Genomic DNA, 19,699 nt, shown 5'->3' on the forward strand with positions numbered 1-19,699 from the left:
ACAGGGTCCGACGAGAATGCGGCGTAGCTCCTATAATAAATAACTTATAAATTTTGTATAGATGCCCGACGCACCATGTACAGGGTGGGTCAAATTCGACGCTTTTAAATGGAAACACCCTTTTCTATAGGAGATAGACGAAAACTAATATCGGTGTCTGGAGCTCAATTTTCATCAAAAACATGATGGTGAAAACCGCACATCAATATCTGTTACCGTTTCGGAGTTACGGGCTGTTTTTCAAAAATGTGCATTTTTAACAAATCGCTGTAACTTTTTTGCTATGGAAAATGTTGTATTTCTATGAAAACATTTCCAAAGCACCTTTTTACGTAGAATTTAATGGTTTAAGTATATTTTTTTTTAAATTAACATTTTAAGGGTTATCAACAGAAAAATTGATTTTTTATTTGGGACACCCTCTATATTTTTAATTAACTGAAAAGAATTTAAAATTACCTTTCCAAAAATATATTCTTGATATTTTGCTTAATTCCTCTTCGAGTATATAAAAATTCGCCCTCTTTAAATAAGTAGGCTTTGAACGGCACCGGCTGTAATGCAAAAAAATTCTAGCTGTGAGCATCAAAGACATTATAAATATAGACCGAACATCTCATTCATAAATACTCGTTGGTAGTGTATCAAACATTCCAATGTGTCAAACAAGGACAGAAGAGACAGAGAAGTCTAAAATTTCCGACCCCGGCAACTAGGCGCATTTGAATTGTTCTAATGGCCAGTGGCGTATCGTTTTTTGGAACGAATTTAATTAGTAAAGTAAAAGTAAAGGAATTAGTAAAATGTTTACTCCATATTAATATACTACATTAACACTTTTTCGTCAGATGCGTTTTGTTATAAGGTCTAATATAATAATATAATTAATATTCCACATATACTTATGTTGAAACGTTAGTAGGTAGTTTTCGAAAATCGCTCCAACGTCGATTTTTAATTTAAACTTTCAGTTAATTCTATATAAACTTTCAGTTACTTTTGAATATTTATAGGTTGACTCAGGCTTCCGAAACAGTTCTATATTAGGTTTGTGGCTGGTGACTTTTCTTTCAATTTTTTTTTCAGAATATGGAGGCAATGGTAAATACATTTTTGTAAACATAGGTGGCCGAAACATATTTTCAAACTAAAGTTGTAGATTTGCCATTAAATTTCCATTCCAGAAATACCTAGGGTTGCCACCTGTCCTTTTTTGAAAAGGACAGTCCTTTTTTGGAATAACTTGTCCTTTTGAATTTTTTTTACTTAAAAAGTCATTTTTATTTACGTATTTTCCCTGAGAAAATTATCTACAGCAAACAGAAATGTTATTTTCGTCCAAATTTAATTAGAGATGTTATAAAACTTATAAATAAATTTTTCTTGTTTAGAATAGGCAACATTATTTAGAACTTCCGTTTAATCTCAAATGATAATTTAGGTTTTAGTTTTACCTTTTTTGATCTTAAAAGAACTTTTAAAATTAGCAATTAGTAACGATTTAGTTAGTTCGCAATCGATAGCTTCCTGTAAAGTACTATGTAATAGTTGTTTAATCTTGTATTATTAATAACGTTTCCTATACCTAAAATCAATATTTAATGAGAAAATTGTGTTTTTTGAAAATATAAGACAAGATTTGACTCTTTCGGTCTTCTTCTTGATTATGATGGCTCTGATACGAGGCAATTACCTTTTAGTCTCTCAATAGAAGGCATTTGTTGTTAGAAGGCAATTTATCATTAAAAGTATCAAATCTGTGTGCTACAGTATGGGATTTCTGTCGCATAATAATGAATATTACGTTTATTTACAAATCCATTACTTTTAAAGGTAGCTTCATCAGACAATCAAATTTTAGTTAAATGTCCCAATCTTCATGAACTGTATAAAGCATATGTATTGCGGTTTGAATCACCCCGATAATCACCCTGTATGTTGACAAAAATATTTTGAAAATGTGCGTTACAATGGCCCCCATCTTATGTAAAAAATTGAAATAAAAATTACAAACCTAAAACGTAATAGGTAAAAAGCTTTTTTGGAGGCCTGGGTCACTCTATATATAGGTATGTATAAAACTAGTAGCCTAAGAATTATTTCCAGTTCGTCCCATTCTAAAAAAAAAGATAAACACACCGTACAAATAACTCTAGGAAGAGGTATTTGTACGGTGGTAAAAAATTGTTTAAACGAGGCCGAAGGGGCAGATATAATAATGCAATAAAATGTAAAAAAGGGCGGGTAAACACCTTTGTTTATATGTTGAGCAAAATTCCTTTAGAATATCGTATATAAATGACCAAAATATGATGCAATTTTAAGAAAAAAAATATCACTTTCTGGCTTATAATAAAGTTTCAAATGCAACGTTTATATTCAAATTTGTTATGATCTACAACAGTTAAGTAGTAATTGAGACGAATTATAATTCAATTACCGGCTACTACGTTCTTGTTTTAATAGCTCAAAATTCAACAAATATAATTAAAATTATTTTTAATTGTGAGAGGCTCCTTTGTGGGACGCCTATGTATCAGCGATTACGGCGCGGCGGAAACAATACCTACCTGTGAAGAGACAAATTCGGGTAATTTGAGCTTATTTTCCACACATTTGACACTGTCGTACCATATTGAAAATTCGCAGATTCAAAAGTACGTTAAACAAAAGCAAAAACTACTGAAAAACACTGAAAAGTTCACTTCAGACTTGATTCCGACTTCAAACATACCGTAAGCTAAACGTAGTACGCTATAACGGACCAAGGGCCGTCGCGAGGGGTGGTGGGACGGACGGCTCATTTCATTCTGGAAGACTAGCAGCGATGTTGCCAATAGTTCTAGACGTTTCAGCACATTAAACAGTAAACATGTCCTTTAATAGTAACGCATATATCCTCTGGTTAATAACATATTATTACGCATGCTTCTTTAAAAATAAACTATTAATTTAATTAAGAAATTGAGATTTATTGATATCCGGTAAAGGTTTTAAAGTCACCTTTTCTGCAAATTAAACTAAGTAGATAGGCGCAAATTTGAGATGTGGCAATGTCGCCTTCTCTATCTCAGTTGGTTTTTACAGTACGTAGTCAACCTCCGATCGTTTGATCGGGTTAAAATGTCTAATGTGATATCTGTTCTTACTAAATCTATGGTGAGCATTAATCCCCTTCGAAATACAGAATTTTTAAAAGTTCGCCACTTTTAACTTGTAGGCTTCGGACCCCATATTGATGATATGCCCTTAATGGAACTCGAAAATATATTTTTCCAGCAAGACGACGCACCGCCTCTGAACGCTGAAATTATCAGATAAATTTTTGCAGCCAATTTCAAGAATAATAATTGTATAGCTAACCAAGATCCCAGCCGTTGGCCGTTGAAGCCGCCTGACTTAGTGCCCATGGATCTAATCCTATGGATATATTTGCCGAAGAATAAAGATTCCTTATTCTTCCGTATAATCTAGACAAGAATTAGAAATACTTAGCAGTTTCACCCCCACTGAGTTAATGAATTCCGCGATGAATGTTCAAAAACGGTCCCGTCTGTCCATAACAGAAGACAGTCGATATGTCGAACACATGTAGCAAAATCTCATGTCTTGGTTTGCTACTTATTTTTATTGTTATTAGATATAGTTTAAATGTGTTGATGTTGGTTAAATATATTTTAAATTGTTATAAAATTATGCATCTCTCATAGCAAATATTATTTTCGTTTTAATTGATGCTCACAGCTAGAATTTTTTTGCATTACAGCCGGTGCCGTTCAAAGCCTGCTTATTTAAAGCGGGCGAATTTTTATATATTCTATATCTCGAAGAGGAATCGAGCAAAATATCAAGTGTGTTATATTTTTGGAAAGGTAATTTTAAATTATTTTCAATAAATTAAAAATATACAGGGTATCCCATATAAAAAATTATTTTTTCTGTTGATAATTCTTAAATTATTAATTTTTAAAAAATTATACTTAAACCATTAAATTCTACGTAAAAAGATGCTTTGGAAATGTTTTCATAAAAATACAAAATTTTCCATAGCAAAAAAGTTACAGCGATTTGTTAAAAATGCATATTTTTGAAAAACACCCCGTAACTCCGAAACGGTAACATAACATCGATATGCGGTTTTCACCATCATTTTTTTTCCAAAAATTGAGCTCCAGACACCGATATTAGTTTTTGTCTATCTCCTATAGAAAAGGGTGTTTCCATTTAAAAGCGTTGAATTTGACCCACCCTGTACATACTAATGTTTATCAAGTACATGAGTCGTCTGACTGCGCCATAATGTTTTTACGTTATAGTTAAATAATTTATTTTAGTAGCGATATTCACAAAATACCGAGGTAAAAGAATTTACATATTGCCTAATATCATATTGAAAAAAAATTAAAATATACAGGGTTGTTCACCACATACGACACGGAGTATGGTAGCTAAACGATTAGATTTTTACAAATTGTAAGTTCTGGGTTCGTTGAAGGACTATTAGAGCTACAATTTAAAAATATTTTTACAAGATACAGAATGTCCCAAATAAGTTAAAAATATTATAGTTGTATTTTTTTAAATGGAACACCCTGTATATTATTCTATCTTTAGATTCTACGATTGAAATAAAGGTTAATTTGACTAAGGTTTATCACACTTAAACCTTACCGTTTTTGAAATATTTTCAATTTTATGAAACTGCACTAAAAATTTTAAGGCTTTATTTCTCCAAGGGTATCAAAGTTTTTAATACTAAATATTTACTGAAGATTATTTATTGATCAGTTATTGTGTTGCTATAATAAAAAATTTACTACCTTATACAGAGTGTTCAAAAATTTATATTAAATAATTACTAGCTTTAAACGGCAATAACTTGTTTAATTTAAATGGAACACCCTATATATTTTACATGAATCACATGCACAATGTAATTGTCTATCAAATTGTATTATACCATTTTTTACCTATCTCTTCAAGTTTTTGTAGAAAATGCATTTTCTTATAATTTAGACCTCATTTATCACTATACCCATGAAATATTGACATTTTAGATTATTTTTAAAGATGTAACAAATTTTCAAAGAGTACAGATACTAATATTGTCGATATAGTTCGCTTATTTCATTAAAAAATAAAAAAAAACTGTTTAAAAATTTTTTGTTAACAAGGACCAATTAATATGATCCCGGCATTCAAACTACATTAATTGACTGTTTACGTTGATTAATAATATTTGCTCCAAATACTCAAAAACTGAATTTTGTGTGTGTATTAGACAGTGTGGTAAAAAGTAACACTTTATACATTTTATTTCATTTTTTGACGAATGCTTATTTATAAAAACAGAAACGTTCATCTTCATAACTTATTATTATATTGATTCTGAGCCAAATTGACACCCACATTTATGTTCATACTTTATTAATTAAACTAAAACTAATTTTTGGTCGGAAATAATGGATATGTATATTTAATTGGTATACTCTTTCACAAAGATTTAATTTTTTTTTTGTATACCAATGGGCTTGCAATACATTTTGTACATATATGTTGCTTTAAAAAAATCTGAAATGTCAATATTCCATGGGTAGAGTGATAAATGAGGTCTAAATTATAAGAAAATGCATTTTCTACGAAAACTTGAAGAGATGGGTAAAAATGGTATAATACAATTTGATAGACAATTATATTGTGCATCTGATTCACCTAAAATATATAGGGTGTTCTATTTAAATTAAACAAGTTATTGCCGTTTAAAGCTAGTAATTATTTAATATACATTTTTGGACACTCTGTATAAGGTAGTAAAATTTTTATTATTGCAACACAATATTTGATCAAAAATCGTCAGTAAATATTTAGTATTAAAAACTTTGATACCCTTGGAGAAATGAAGCCTTAAAATTTTTACTGCAATTTCATAAAATTGAAAATATTTAAAAAACGGTAAGGTTTAAGTGTGATAAACCTTAATCAAATTTACCTTTATTTCAATCGTAGAAACTAAAAATGTAATAATATACAGGGCGTTCCATTTAAAAAAATACAACTTTGATATTTTTTATTTATTTGGTACACTCTGTATCTTGTAAAACTATTTTTAAATTGTAGCTCTAATAGTCCTTCAACAAACCCAAAACTTACAATTTATAAAAATCTAATCGTTTAGCTACAATATTCCGTGTCGTATGTGGTGAACAACCCTGTATAATACTTAAAATATCCTTGAATAAAAAACTTACCGAGCACTACCATAAAGCTCTAATAAACTTTTTGCCTTTACTAAAAGTATATTATTAAAAGCTTCATTATTGATACTTTCCAGTAAAAGATTTATGAAACTAAACAATAAATCTTGCCATTCCACAAGATTCAAAGTATCATACGTTTGTTCCAAATATTTTAAAAGCTGTGGTATTTTTGCATCCCACACATTTCTGCAGGACTGGGTGTCATACAGAGTAATGTTTTTTAAGAAGTTTACAATGTATGTTCCTCTCAAAGACGGCGTTGGATTTGATAGTAACACTATGCACCGCACAAAAGCCGCCTCACAATTTGGTTTACTTTCTTTTCTTGAGGCGATATGAGTCAGACATCTTAATAAAATAACAATGGCGTTATCGTATAACGAAGTCAAAAAACAGTTTAAGAATAAGTCCCATAAAACATCTTCTAATTCAGGCATTGATGTGGTTAACATATAGAGTGCATTATCGGCGGACCTTTGAATATCTTCTAATTCATTACCTTCTACTTGAAATACTTTCGCATGTTGCTTACAGCACATTTTTAACATAAATTCCAAATATCTTTCAGGCCCATCTGGATTTAAATCTAAAAGGATAAATTAATGTCATCTGGGGTCAGTGTAAGAATAAAATACTCTTAACATTTCAGCTCTACAAAATACGAATATACGAAAGAGAACACGCCAACTAAATCAGATATAAATAAATTTACTTATACAGGGTTGTTCACCACATACGACACGGAGTATTGTAACTAAACGATGAGATTTTTACAAATTGTAAGTTTTGGGTTCGATGAAGGACTATTAGAAGTACAATTTAAAAATAATTTTACAAGATACAGAGTGTCCCAAATAAGTAAAAAAATCGTAGAAAAAATTCTACGATTAAAATAGATAAATTTGATTAAGGTTTATTATACTTAAACCTTACCGTTTTTTAAATATTTTCAATTTTGTGAAATTGCAGTAAAATTTTTAAGGCTTCATTTCTCCAAGGGTATCAAAGTTTTCAATACTAAATATTTACTGAAGTTTATTTATTGATCAGTTATTGTGTTGCAATAATAAAAATAATACTACCTTATACAGAGTGTATAAAAATTTATTTTAAATAATTATTAGCTTTAAACGGCAATAACCTGTTTAATTTAAATGGAACACCCTGTATATTTTATGAGAATCAGATGCACAATTTAATTGTCTATCAAATTGTATTATACCATTTTTTACCTATCTCTTTAAATTTCCGTAGAAAATGCATTTTCTTGTAATTTAGAACTTATTTATCAATATACCCGTGGAATATTGACATTTTAGAATATGTTTAAAGATGTACCAAATTTTTTGAAAGTATAGATACTAATATTGTCGATTCTTATTTGGGATTTCATTAAAAAATAAAAAAAAACTGTTTAAATATTTGTTAAAGAGGACCAATTAATATGATTCCAGTATTGAAACTACATTAACTGACTGTTTGCGTTGATTAATAATAATTGCCCCAAATACTAAAAAACTGAGTTTTGTATGTGTATTAGACAGTGTGGTAAAAAGTAACACCTTAAAAATGATATTTCATTTTTTAATAAATGCTTATTTATAACAACAGAGACGTTTATTTTGATAACTTTTTATTATATTGATTTCTGACTCAAATCCACATTTATTTAGAACGAATTATTAACGAACACAATTAAGTATGTAATTAATTAGTATATGGGCGGAAATAATGGTGTTATATTTAATTAGTGGTATACACTTTTATACAGATTTAAATAGTTTTCTTTTTGCATACAAATGGGCAAGTAATATTATGGTTTTGCTAAAAACGATAATGTTACTAGCCTGTACATTTTGTACATTTGTTGCTTTAAAAACAATCTAAAATGTCAATATTCCATGGGTATATGAGGTCTAAATTACAAGAAAATGCATTTTCTACGAAAACTTGAAGGGATAGTTAAAAATGGTATAATACAATTTGATAGACAATTAAATAGTGCATCTGATTCTCATAAAATATACAGGGCGTTCCATTTAAATTAAAGAAGTTAATGGCGTTTAAAGCTAGAAATTATTTAAATAAATTTTTAGACACTCTGTATAAGGTAGTATTATTTTTATTATTGTAACAGAATAACTGATCAATAAATAAACTTCAGTAAATATTTAGTATTAAAAACTTTGATACCCTTGGAGAAATGAAGCCTTAAAAATTTTACTGCAATTTCACAAAATTGAAAATATTTAAAAAACGGTAAGGTTTAAGTATAATAAACCTTAATCAAATTTACCTTTATTTTAATCGTAGAAATTAAAAATGTAATAATATACAGGGTGTTGTATTTAAAAAAATACAACTTTGATATTTTTTACTTATTTGGGACACTCTGTATCTTGTAAAATTATTTTTAAATTCTACTTCTAATAGTCCTTCATCGAACCCAAAACTTACAATTTGTAAAAATCTAATCGTTTAGCTACAATACTCCGTGTCGTATGTGGTGAACAACCCTGCATATTACATATACTTGAAGTTCTTTTCATTTCAACATTTACAAAAATCTAAGAAAGCGACAAAATATTAGTAAAAAACTAATACAGAGTAAAAAACTATAAATAAATATTCTATAACCTTCAAATCCGTGTGTCTCTTTACCTATATGGATTTAATAATATAGATATTTTCGACCTTAGGAACCATATCTCTCGTGAATTTACTAAAAGCATCCAATGTAACACCCACATTTAGGTTCAAAATAAATACCAAAATAAAGAAGATTCGCAAAATTGAATTCGTTCAGTCAAAATGCAAAAATTGTGTTTATGATATCGACACAGCTATAAATTTATTATCTGGGAGATGTTTTTGTAGAAATAATAATTACCACTATGCTCACACTGCTTAACGTCGTTTTCAAATTAGACGACTGAATTTTTGTCTTAATTGCTTGTAGCAAAGAATATGATAGTTAACACAATGGAAAACCCATCCTGTGTAAATTTTTTCGAACCAAAAAGGAGCCCGGCTTTTTGAGCCGGGATCCATCGAGGCGCAGCAACGTTAGAAAGCGATTCCTTGCTTGTCTATGTTGCCAAATCGTACGCCAAATTCTACCGGTATACGCGGTATTATCAAAGCTTTTCGTATTCCCCCGCACCTCGTTTTGAAGGCTTCGTGGTGTGTTCATTTTTTATATTTTCAATTGTAGATATTGCTTTATTATTTTGAATTATTATATTTTGATTTAAGTTTTTGTGTTTTAAAAATATGTCGGGCAATGTATGTCAATATTACGATTGCAGACTATCAAGGAGGGACAATCCTAATTTAAATATGTTTAGGTTTCCATATAAAAATCCAGGTATATGCGAACGTTGGATTTTAAATTCGGATAAGCCTATCAGTTCTAAATTAATCGATTTCAAGTCAACCCAAACTACATATTGTTTGTACATTAAGTAAGGGAAAATATGGCAAAACATTAAGGTGATACGTATCTATAATTTCTATTTATTAACTTGGGAAAATATTACTTTGTGTTTTAAGAGAAGTTTGCAAACGTGTTCAGTACTAGATTTTTTCTATTTTTTAAGAATTAGGAAACTAATAAAGAGGTTTATATAAAATTTAAGGAACTAACTACGGGTTTAAATATGTATGTTTATACATAAATTAAGTTTTTTTACATAAATAAAAATCTAATTAAAAATAATATCTATACCTTTAGATTTTATATCAAAATATAAATAATAAATATCGGAAAAAGAATAATAATAATATAAATATAATATAAACAGGAAAATAATCTATTTTTCTTTTTTTAAATAACTATTTTATTTTATAGTTTTTGTCACAGTGCTAGTGGGGAAATACCCAGAAATATATTAATTAATAATATACGTTTGCTTAAGAAAATCTCAGGGTGATTCAAAAACATTTCAAAAGCCTTAAATTTTATTTCAATAGTTGCAAATTAGTAATATTATTTTTTAATGTATTTTTGGTATTTTAATATACCGGATTTTAATCAAAAGTGGCTTACTCTAGATTGAAATTTAAAATACGACTTTTTTTAAACAAAAATGTCAAAAGTATGATAATATGATATGTCACTCTATGTATATAGAGTGTCATTTTCTATCGAATAAAGCAAAAAAATACCGAGGGTACCATTTAAAAATCAAAAGTTGTAGTTATTTCCCGTGAAACAGAAAAAAAACTTTTTACAGAAAAAAAATTATGGGTTAGCCTAATTGTACCAAAGTCCAAAAGATGTTTATTTTTTCGAATATTGAAATATTTTAATGAATATAAAGAACAAAAACATTTGGTTCTTAAAACAAAAAGCAAAATTATAGCGAAAAGTGCTATTTCGATTTGGTTATGTAGTAAGGAAGAAACATGCTACCCACACAAACTTTTTTTAATAAATTATTTAATTATGTACCACTAATATCTTCAAATTTTGCAGATGGGAAGAAGTTAAAAAAGATTAGAAACCAAAACTAAAAAATTTAAAAAATCAGTAGAATTTTAGCATATCTATCCTACAGAAATAAGAATTTTACTAGTTCATTTGAGCCCGTAAATGAGATATTTTAGGGCCTTTTTTGTAACGGTTCTGTTTTATAATCTAGATATGCCTCATCTGGGGATGAAAAACATCATCCCAAGAAAATTGATTTTAGTTACTTGTTGCAAAAATTGCTTTTTTACTATTTACACTGTTACCGCCAAATCTTGTTTATTATGAAAAATTAGATTGTCTTATACAGGGTGACAATTTGAAAACGAACACAGTATTTAATCTTGCCTCTACCGATGATAGTATGAAAATTTGGCGAAACAAGTCAATTTACATATATACAAGGGGGACAATTTTTGAAGCATTTGTTGTCGTGTTACTTTCAACCCCTTGACCCCCAGGGCACCTACCCCTAAATTTTAAATAGCAACCCCTATTTCTTTTACCATTTTTGTGTTTCTTATGGAATTCTACATAAACTGCATTATTTTTTTGAGAATTTTATAAGGAACACAAAAATGGTAAAAGAAATAGGGGTTGGCATTTAAAATTTTAGGGGTAGGTGCCCTGGGGGTCAAAGGGTTGAAAGTAACACGACAAGAAATGCCTTAAAAAATTGTGCCTCTTGATATGTAAATTGACGTATTTCTTTCGCCAAATTTTCATGCTATCATCGGTAGAGGTAATATTAAATACTGTTCGTTTTCAAATTGTCACCCTATATGTGAATTGTTTAGTAAAATAAAATTACTGATTATGTTAGCATAAATTTTAGAATAGTTTCGTTTTTAGATAGCTAACTTAACTGGTGACTTGTTGTCTTATGTGAATAATGTACAGTATTAGCAATTTATTTTGTCCCATTTTTGACAGGCAATAACTTTTCTATTTTTGGATAGAACATTCACTAAAAAGCAAATTTTAGGGTTTTTAGTCAAGTTTTGTTGTTTATTATAATCAATAATGTAATAAGTTGCTAAATGTCACCGTTATTGGTATAAACTTTTTTTAATGGGACACCCTGTATGTTTGAAGTGTATTTATATAGTAAACACACATGCCCTTTTTTTTAACAGTTTTATCGAAATTCGAAAAAATTATAAACCAATGTGTAATTTGTTTCAAGGTCGCTAGGTATGTAGTTGGACATATTAGTTTTATACATAATTATGTCTACTATTTGACACATTTTTATAAATTTTATGTCAGTAAGGAAGGGCATGTGTGAGCAATTTTGAAATCGGAAAAAAATTGGTATTATAAATTGCTATACACTTCTAATATACAGGTTGTTACATTTAAAAAACAATATATTGTTTATAGCAGATTATAAACTAGTTTATAATCATCTGCTGATGATGCTAACATGGTTAGCGAAACGCGCGTCCAGTGTAGAAGTAAAAATGTTTTGGTGTATTGTGGTGATTTAGTTTTTTTATTTTGTTGTTTAAACCAGTAACAGACTCAACTTTTCACATCATAAGACCACATAACATGTACTTAATAAACATAACATGTACCAAATAAACATGACTAGTAACCTTGTGCATTGATGTCTTTTGGCCGGTTCAAGCCGTCCCATTTACGTGGGTTATCTATTCGTAGTAGAATTATCTTTGCTTGTAGCCAACACAATTATGACATACATGAAGAAAGTCATAAAGTTCTATAAGTGTAGTTTTATACTGAAATATTATCTTCTAGCGTTGATTGAAGAAAAGAAGATGCTCAAACTTATGGGCCAATTGATGCAACAAAAAGTGTACGAGATGTTACTGGCGCCGTTTATTCTGACCAACTACCAGCTCTAACTTGGATGAATATATACATACAAGGATAGTCATACAAGCAGTAGCGGTTTAACCATGAGGTCAAATGGCCAATGCCTCCCCAAAAAAATCAGAAGAAAATTAGAAAAACTTAATCACTTTTTTTTCATTCTAAATTTGTCCAATTTTCGCTTGAAAACATTTTATTTTACCCATTTCCTCTCCTGTGTGCTGTTGCGGCGCACAGTGGAACGAGCTTATGGGAGCGGTTGGACATGAGGTTTTCTTCTCAACACTTTTAATCCAAAAGACGAAAAAAATAGTTTTATATACCGTAATAATGTATAAACAGAACAATTTTAAATTTTAATGAAAGAAAGTGGTTGACTCATTACAAACCATCTACAGGATGATCTAAAAATATAGTATGTTTTAGAAAAATCTTAGAATTTTTAAATGCTTATAAAGTTTGCCAAACTGTCGTGGAATGTTTTAGTTTTGATCATTTTAAAAAGAAATAGCTTTAGATTTTACCACTGAAATCTAGGACTACTGATACCGTGTTATAAAATTATGGTAATTAAGGGCTCATATTTTCCTATTTAATATAATTTTGCTAATATCTTCGGTTTGAAAGAAGATATCAAGATGAGGTTTTCACTGACTTTTTAAGCTTTCATTACTCTTTACTGTCAGCTAAAATTACATATACCATCGCATTTAATTTTTTTGAAAAAACGCGCAATGTTTGTTAAATTGTAAGACAGCGCCCCCTAGCGTCTACGTTCAAAAGCTTAATATAATTGTTTATATGGTATAATATAGAGTAAAAAACGCTCTTTTAAACGAGCCCCCGTTAGTTGGATTCCGTCCATCCAGTCCGGAGTTATTAATATTTAAATAAAAACAGATCTAACCCTCCCCCACCACTTTATTTTGGCAGATAGGGGAAAATGGTTCTAACAAAAAATATTCAGAATTTACTGAAGATTCTAAAGCTATTATTTATAGTACCCCTTACCCCTTATCTAGGCAAAATTGTGTAAAAACTCCATTTTCTTATTTTTGTAGAGCAGTTGCGCCCTCTAGCGGCCATTCTACAAACTTGAAAATAATTTCCAGCAATTTCTCATGTCCTCTTTAGTTATGAATATTTTTTTCCGTAGGCCTCACGGCTAATACTTTCCGAGATATAGCCTAGAGCTATTCTTAGTGGGACACCCTGTACAATAACTTTATTATAAGCAAAGAATATAACAGTAAATCAACGCACTGGAATATTTTTATAACAAACAAAAAAGGTCAATACTGCACTTTAACCCTCTTTATTTTTCCAATAGGTTATAAGTTTTCCATATATTTGTAGCACCCTGTATCTGTTTTTGATTTAAGCGTTATTTAGTATTTATCCAAATAATAATTAAATATTAATAAATTTATAAAAAAATAAAGATAATTTGACGAATTTAGTATAGTATGTATTAGTAATGTATTAAATGGAAATTTTTAGAGGGGGGCAAGCTGGGGCAAGATGTTAAATTAGTTTCATTATTAGAAAGGCTTAATCTACCTTGTGACATATATAAAGTCTTGGCCAACTTTGGCCATTTTTTTATTTTTCTACATACACATTTTTTTGCTACTAAATATAGTATTTAGTAGCAAAACAATGTTTATTTGTCTTTTATATACATTTGTTTTCCCAAACTTTTTTACTATATATATATATCTTTTATTTTAAAGTGAAAACAATCGTTTGCATTAATATGTATTGTTAAAAAAAATTATTAATGTCTTTGCCACTTTTTATAAAACTAGGTTGTTTCACAAGAAATGAATACCATAATTAAGTCAGTGTAATATCTTCATTTCAAACTTTTCAAACAGACATATAATTAAAAATATTTTTTTTGAGTTAGATCAAATATAACGATCTGGACTTTAAGTAATTAAAATTTTCTACCAAAATTATTTAATTTAAAATTTTATTTTTAAGTCAATGTCCAACATTTTATATTGGGCCTTTCCACTGTGCGGCGTTGCCGATACGCCTTTCCCTATCAAGAAAAGTAAAATCACGATCGCAAATCGCTTATTTTAAAAAACTATTTTTTCAAGAGATAACTAGATAAAATCATTAGACATGTTTCTGAGCATCTGAAATGGAATTATAAGGATATCGTTAGGGTGTCATTTTTTTTATAACGAGTAAACGTCAGTAATCGCGATAATTTAACAACTCAACTTTTTAACACATAACAGGCCATAACTCAAGAACCACTTTAGATATTGAAACTTTTTTTTATTTTCAAGATCGGATATGTTTACATAAGAAAAATTCGATAAGGTTGTTTTTTCCATTCAAAAATTGTAAACAATCCATCCATTTACTTTTAGAGCATAGCAATTTTCAGCAATCGTGTAATTTTTTTATTGATAAAGATTTTCACATACTGTCTACAAAGAAAATACACCAGAAATATTAACAAAGTTCTTGAAAAAACTACAATCTATTATTTCTGATAGATTTCGAGATATCGATTTTTGAATTCAGAGTTCTAATAGCGCGACCACTATCGAACACCCATTCAATTCCACTTATTTTTACCAAAAATGCAAGTGTTTCTAGCTTGCACTTAAAAAACTTCAAGCCATAGGGAAAATTACAACGACTCGTTAATAAATAAACAAATCAAGTATCACGAGACGTAATTAAATCGTGAAGCTAAACGCATGACGTACACCTTTCCCTAGAACTTTAAGTACTGACAGAGGTATTGATTGGGTCGACCGGTCAACCGCGACGAATCTGCTATATCCCCTTCCACGTCTCTTAACGATGTGCACAGTTTCTCGGTTTATTTCATACGTTTGACAACGTGTTTACTGTCCTCTCTTTGTTCAGTACATTATAAACGCATTGTACTCTTCTTACATACGGAAATCTCGACCCAAGACTAACCTTTGCCAGTCCTTATTATACACTTGTATTGGGTAGTTTACTGACAAGATGATATAAAAAGTGGCGGTTTTTGTCTTTATATAGAAACCAGCGTGTTATTATTGTAATTTGTAATAATGTTTATTACCTGAGAATCAATATGGTTGATTAAGAAATATCGGGTGCATTATTTCTATACAGGGTTGTTCACCACATAGGTACGACACGGAGTATTGGAGCTAAACGATGAGATTTTTACAAATTGTAAGTTTTGAGTTCGATGAAAGACTATTGAGGTACAATTTAAAAATAATTTTACAAGATACAGAGTGTCCCAAATAAATAAAAAATATCAAAGTTGTATTTTTTTAAATGGAACACTCTGTATATTATTACATTTTTAGTTTCTACGATTAAAATAGAGGTAAATTTGATTAAGGTTTATTACAGTTGAACCTTACCGTTTTTGAAATATTTTCAATTTTGTGAAATTGAAGCAAAAATTTCAAGGCTTCATTTCTCCAAGGGTATCAAAGTTTTTAATACTAAATAATCACTGAAGTTTATTTATTAATCAGTTATTGCGTTGCAATAATAAAAATAGTACCTTATACAGAGTGTCTAAAAATGTATTTTAAATAATTATTAGCTTTAAACGGCAATAACTTGTTTAATTTAAATAGAACACCCTGTATATTTTATGACAATCAGAGGCACAATTTAATTGTCTATCAAATTGTATAATACCATTTTTTCCCTATCCCTTCAAGTTTTCGTAGAAAATGCATTTTCTTGTAATTTAGAACTTATTTATCAATATACCCATGGAATATTGACATTTTAGATTATTTTTAAAAATGTACCAAATTTTTAAAGAGTACAGATACTAATGTTGTCGATATAATTCGTTTATTTCATTAAAAAATAAAAAAAACTGTTTAAATATTTGTTAAAGAGGACCAATTAATATGATTCCAGTATTCAAACTACATTAATTGGTTGACTGTTTGCTCTAAATACCAAAAAAACTATTTTTTATGAGTATTAGACAGTGTGGTAAAAAGTAACACATTAAAAAATTGGGCGGGAATAATGGTGGTATATTTAATTAATGGTATACTCTTTTATAAAGATTTAAATAGTTTTCTTTTTGCATACAAATGGGCTAGTAATATTATTGTTTTTAGCACCTGTACATTTTGTACATTTGTTGCTTTAAAAACGATCTAAAATGCCAATATTCCATGGGTAACAAATGAGATCTAAATTATAAGAAAAGGCATTTTCTACGAAAACATGACCATAATAATAAAAAATGCTATAATACAATTTGATAGACAATTAAATCGTGCATCTGATTCTCCTAAAATATACAGGGTGGTCCATTTAAATTAAACAAGTTATTGCCGTTTAAAGCGCGAAATTATTTAAAATAAATTTATAGACACTCTGTATGAGGTAGTATTATTTTTATTATTGCAACACAATAATTGATCAATAAATAAACTTCAGTAAAAAATTAGTATTAAAAACTCTAATACCCTTGGAGAAATTAAGTCTGTTTTCTTAAGTAATTTTTACTGCAATTTCACAAAACTGAAATTATTTCAAAAACGGTTAAGGGTGATAAACCTTAATCAAATTTAGCTTTATTTTGATCGTAGAAACTAAAAATGTAATAATATACAGGTTGTTCCATTTAAAAAATACAACTTTGATATTTTTTACTTATTTGGGACACTCTGTATATTGTAAAAATATTTTTAAATTATAGCTCTAATAGTCCTTCAACGAACCCAAAACTTACAATTTGTAAAAATCTAATCGCTTAGCTACAATACTCCGTGTTGTATGTGGTGAACAACCCTGTATAAGTAGAAACACACTGGACTATACAGTCTAGACAATAGAGGAAATCATTACAAAACAATGAAATCAAATATAATTTTGCTACCTTTCATCTGCATGAATGTAGACATTTAACAACCAACATCATCGGCATTTGGCCGACAGTGCCAACATTTCAAATGCTTAGGCTTAATGTTAAGAGTAAAGATAGATCTTACATCTAAAGTACATAATCATACAGTATCTCCAATTTTCTTACTTACCTATCTCAGTTAAGATTCCTTTATGAGCGAGACCAGTTATAATTTTTACTAAAATTGTTTTAATTTTAATATGAGAATCTGATAACAGCTCGTTAATATATTTTAATATATCTCTATATCTTCTTTGTATCGCTTGTTCTGAACTATAACTTATTAAATGAGCAATGACAATCAGCCCTTTAAGTTTCTCCTTTTCATTGTTATTCTTTAAATGTCCTAAAAGCTTATCTATAGTTATATCGGTAAAATGCAGAGCCAAACATTCATAACATCTAAGGACCTCCGAGTGACTTCTAAGTAAATCAGGTTGTGCATAATCTGGAGATACACATACTAAGTCAGATAAATGACTTAAAATATTTGACAACAGTGGTTCCAAAAGCATTCCATTGACGCCAGCTGTTTTTTCTATTGCGGAATATAAACATTTTGTTACAACATATGCATTTGAATTTTTCTTTATGTGGTTTAACAGAAATGGAATTAAACGAGGAGTTTGTTGAGTAACTTTGTCTATTGGTAAAGCTCGAAAGATAGCTGATAAAGCTTCTAAAACTGACTCAACAACAGTTGGTTCTCTTGATTGCAACCATGATGTAAATAGCACATCATATGCCATGCCCAGCTCAGTTGTATATGTTTCTGTACTGATTGTTGGATCTGGAACTTGTTCCAAGTTTGACCCATATTCCAGTAATGCTTCACAAAAATTTTGTAGTGCTAAAATGTAAGAACAAAATTATAATAACAATTATACATCAATAGTAACTTGAACACAATATAAATAATTCTACGAAAGGTTAATTCAACTTTTTAATTAAAATAGACCCAACATTACAAGAGCATTGATTAATGACATTTTTTTGTCTTTGTTATAGTGGATTTGGTACTTTTTACATTCTTTAACTTTTAGAATGAGATTGTTTACAATCAGGATTCTGTAAATATTAAGAACATCAACACTCGAAGCCTAAAGTTGTGCTCTGATTTCAGATTTGTTACCGTAGCAATACTCCATTTTAAAGCAGAATCTGTAATAAACTGGTTTGAATTTACACAATAGCAATAGCAATAATAGCTAAAAGTATTTTCTGAGGCCTGAAAAATTTATATAGAGTGTATATCTTTTTAATGACTACTGAAATTACCAGTATTTAAAGATGATATACTGGTAACATTTTAATGTGTTTTAAGGACATTTAACCGGTAATACAATCCCTATTTAATACACCATGATTTTGAAGTCATTCCAATTTTATTGGGGAAAAAACCAACAATTTTTTGTTGATGTAATGAAAGAAACTGTGAAAGCTATTGTTGATTAACCAATATTTAAATGATCAGAAAAAAAATTACTTTATATGAATAGCTTATTATTTTATCATGCAATTATACACACTTATTACTTTATACATTAATTTTAACTTACCATAGGCAAATGACTCCTTCAGATGATCATTCTTTAAACCTCCCAATAATGGTAAAATAATGTTTAAAATATCTTTTAAGTAACGAATAACACCATAAGCATTAACACTTGCTAAGGAACCTAGCGTATGTGGGACAGTATAATGGGGAACCATACCAATTTGTAATTTTTGCAACAAAGCATCTGTAACCTATAAAATAAAGCCAATTTTTAAAAGATAACAACGCCATACAAACGTTTATTCACTCAAATTACTTGAATATAATGCACCCTGCCCAACGCAACTAAAATTTTTGAAGCTGCTAACTGTACCAAAGGCTCATAATTGTTACTTTTGGTCATGGTCATTAAACCAAATTCTATAAGTTTAATAACAGTATCACCATCAATTCCAGAAATCTGGTCTATACATATTTTATTCATAATATTAAGCATCTGAACTATATGGTCAGTATCACATTTTGTATTATTAGTGAAAAATGCAACACACGATAATAATACTTGGTTTGGATATTTTTCTGATAATTTTAACAATGAAACTGATGCAGTTTCACATACGGTAGTGCTTTTATCATGAAGGGATTCCAACAGTGCACCAGTAGCAACTATAAAATGTAAGTTTCAATATTTATTATTAACAAGTATGTAGGTATATATTTTA

At 29.2% G+C, this 19,699-nt stretch overlaps 1 protein-coding gene across 1 annotated transcript in view; it reads right to left on the reverse strand.

Moving 5' to 3' along the window:
• Positions 1-19,699, reverse strand: part of LOC115878851 (maestro heat-like repeat-containing protein family member 1) — a 62,219-nt gene that overhangs the window by 42,239 nt on the left and 281 nt on the right. Inside the window, exons 2-5 of the mRNA XM_030895468.1 lie at positions 19,294-19,643; positions 19,039-19,228; positions 17,610-18,329; positions 6,249-6,843 (exon numbers count right to left, since the gene is read on the reverse strand). Of these exons, the coding sequence (XP_030751328.1) occupies positions 6,249-6,843; positions 17,610-18,329; positions 19,039-19,228; positions 19,294-19,643 (1,855 nt within the window). The remainder of the gene's footprint in view (positions 1-6,248; positions 6,844-17,609; positions 18,330-19,038; positions 19,229-19,293; positions 19,644-19,699) is intronic.

Source organism: Sitophilus oryzae, unplaced genomic scaffold (genome assembly GCF_002938485.1).
Source record: "Sitophilus oryzae breed Bouriz unplaced genomic scaffold, Soryzae_2.0 scaffold_1536_pilon_pilon, whole genome shotgun sequence".
Classification (NCBI taxonomy): domain Eukaryota; kingdom Metazoa; phylum Arthropoda; class Insecta; order Coleoptera; family Curculionidae; genus Sitophilus; species Sitophilus oryzae.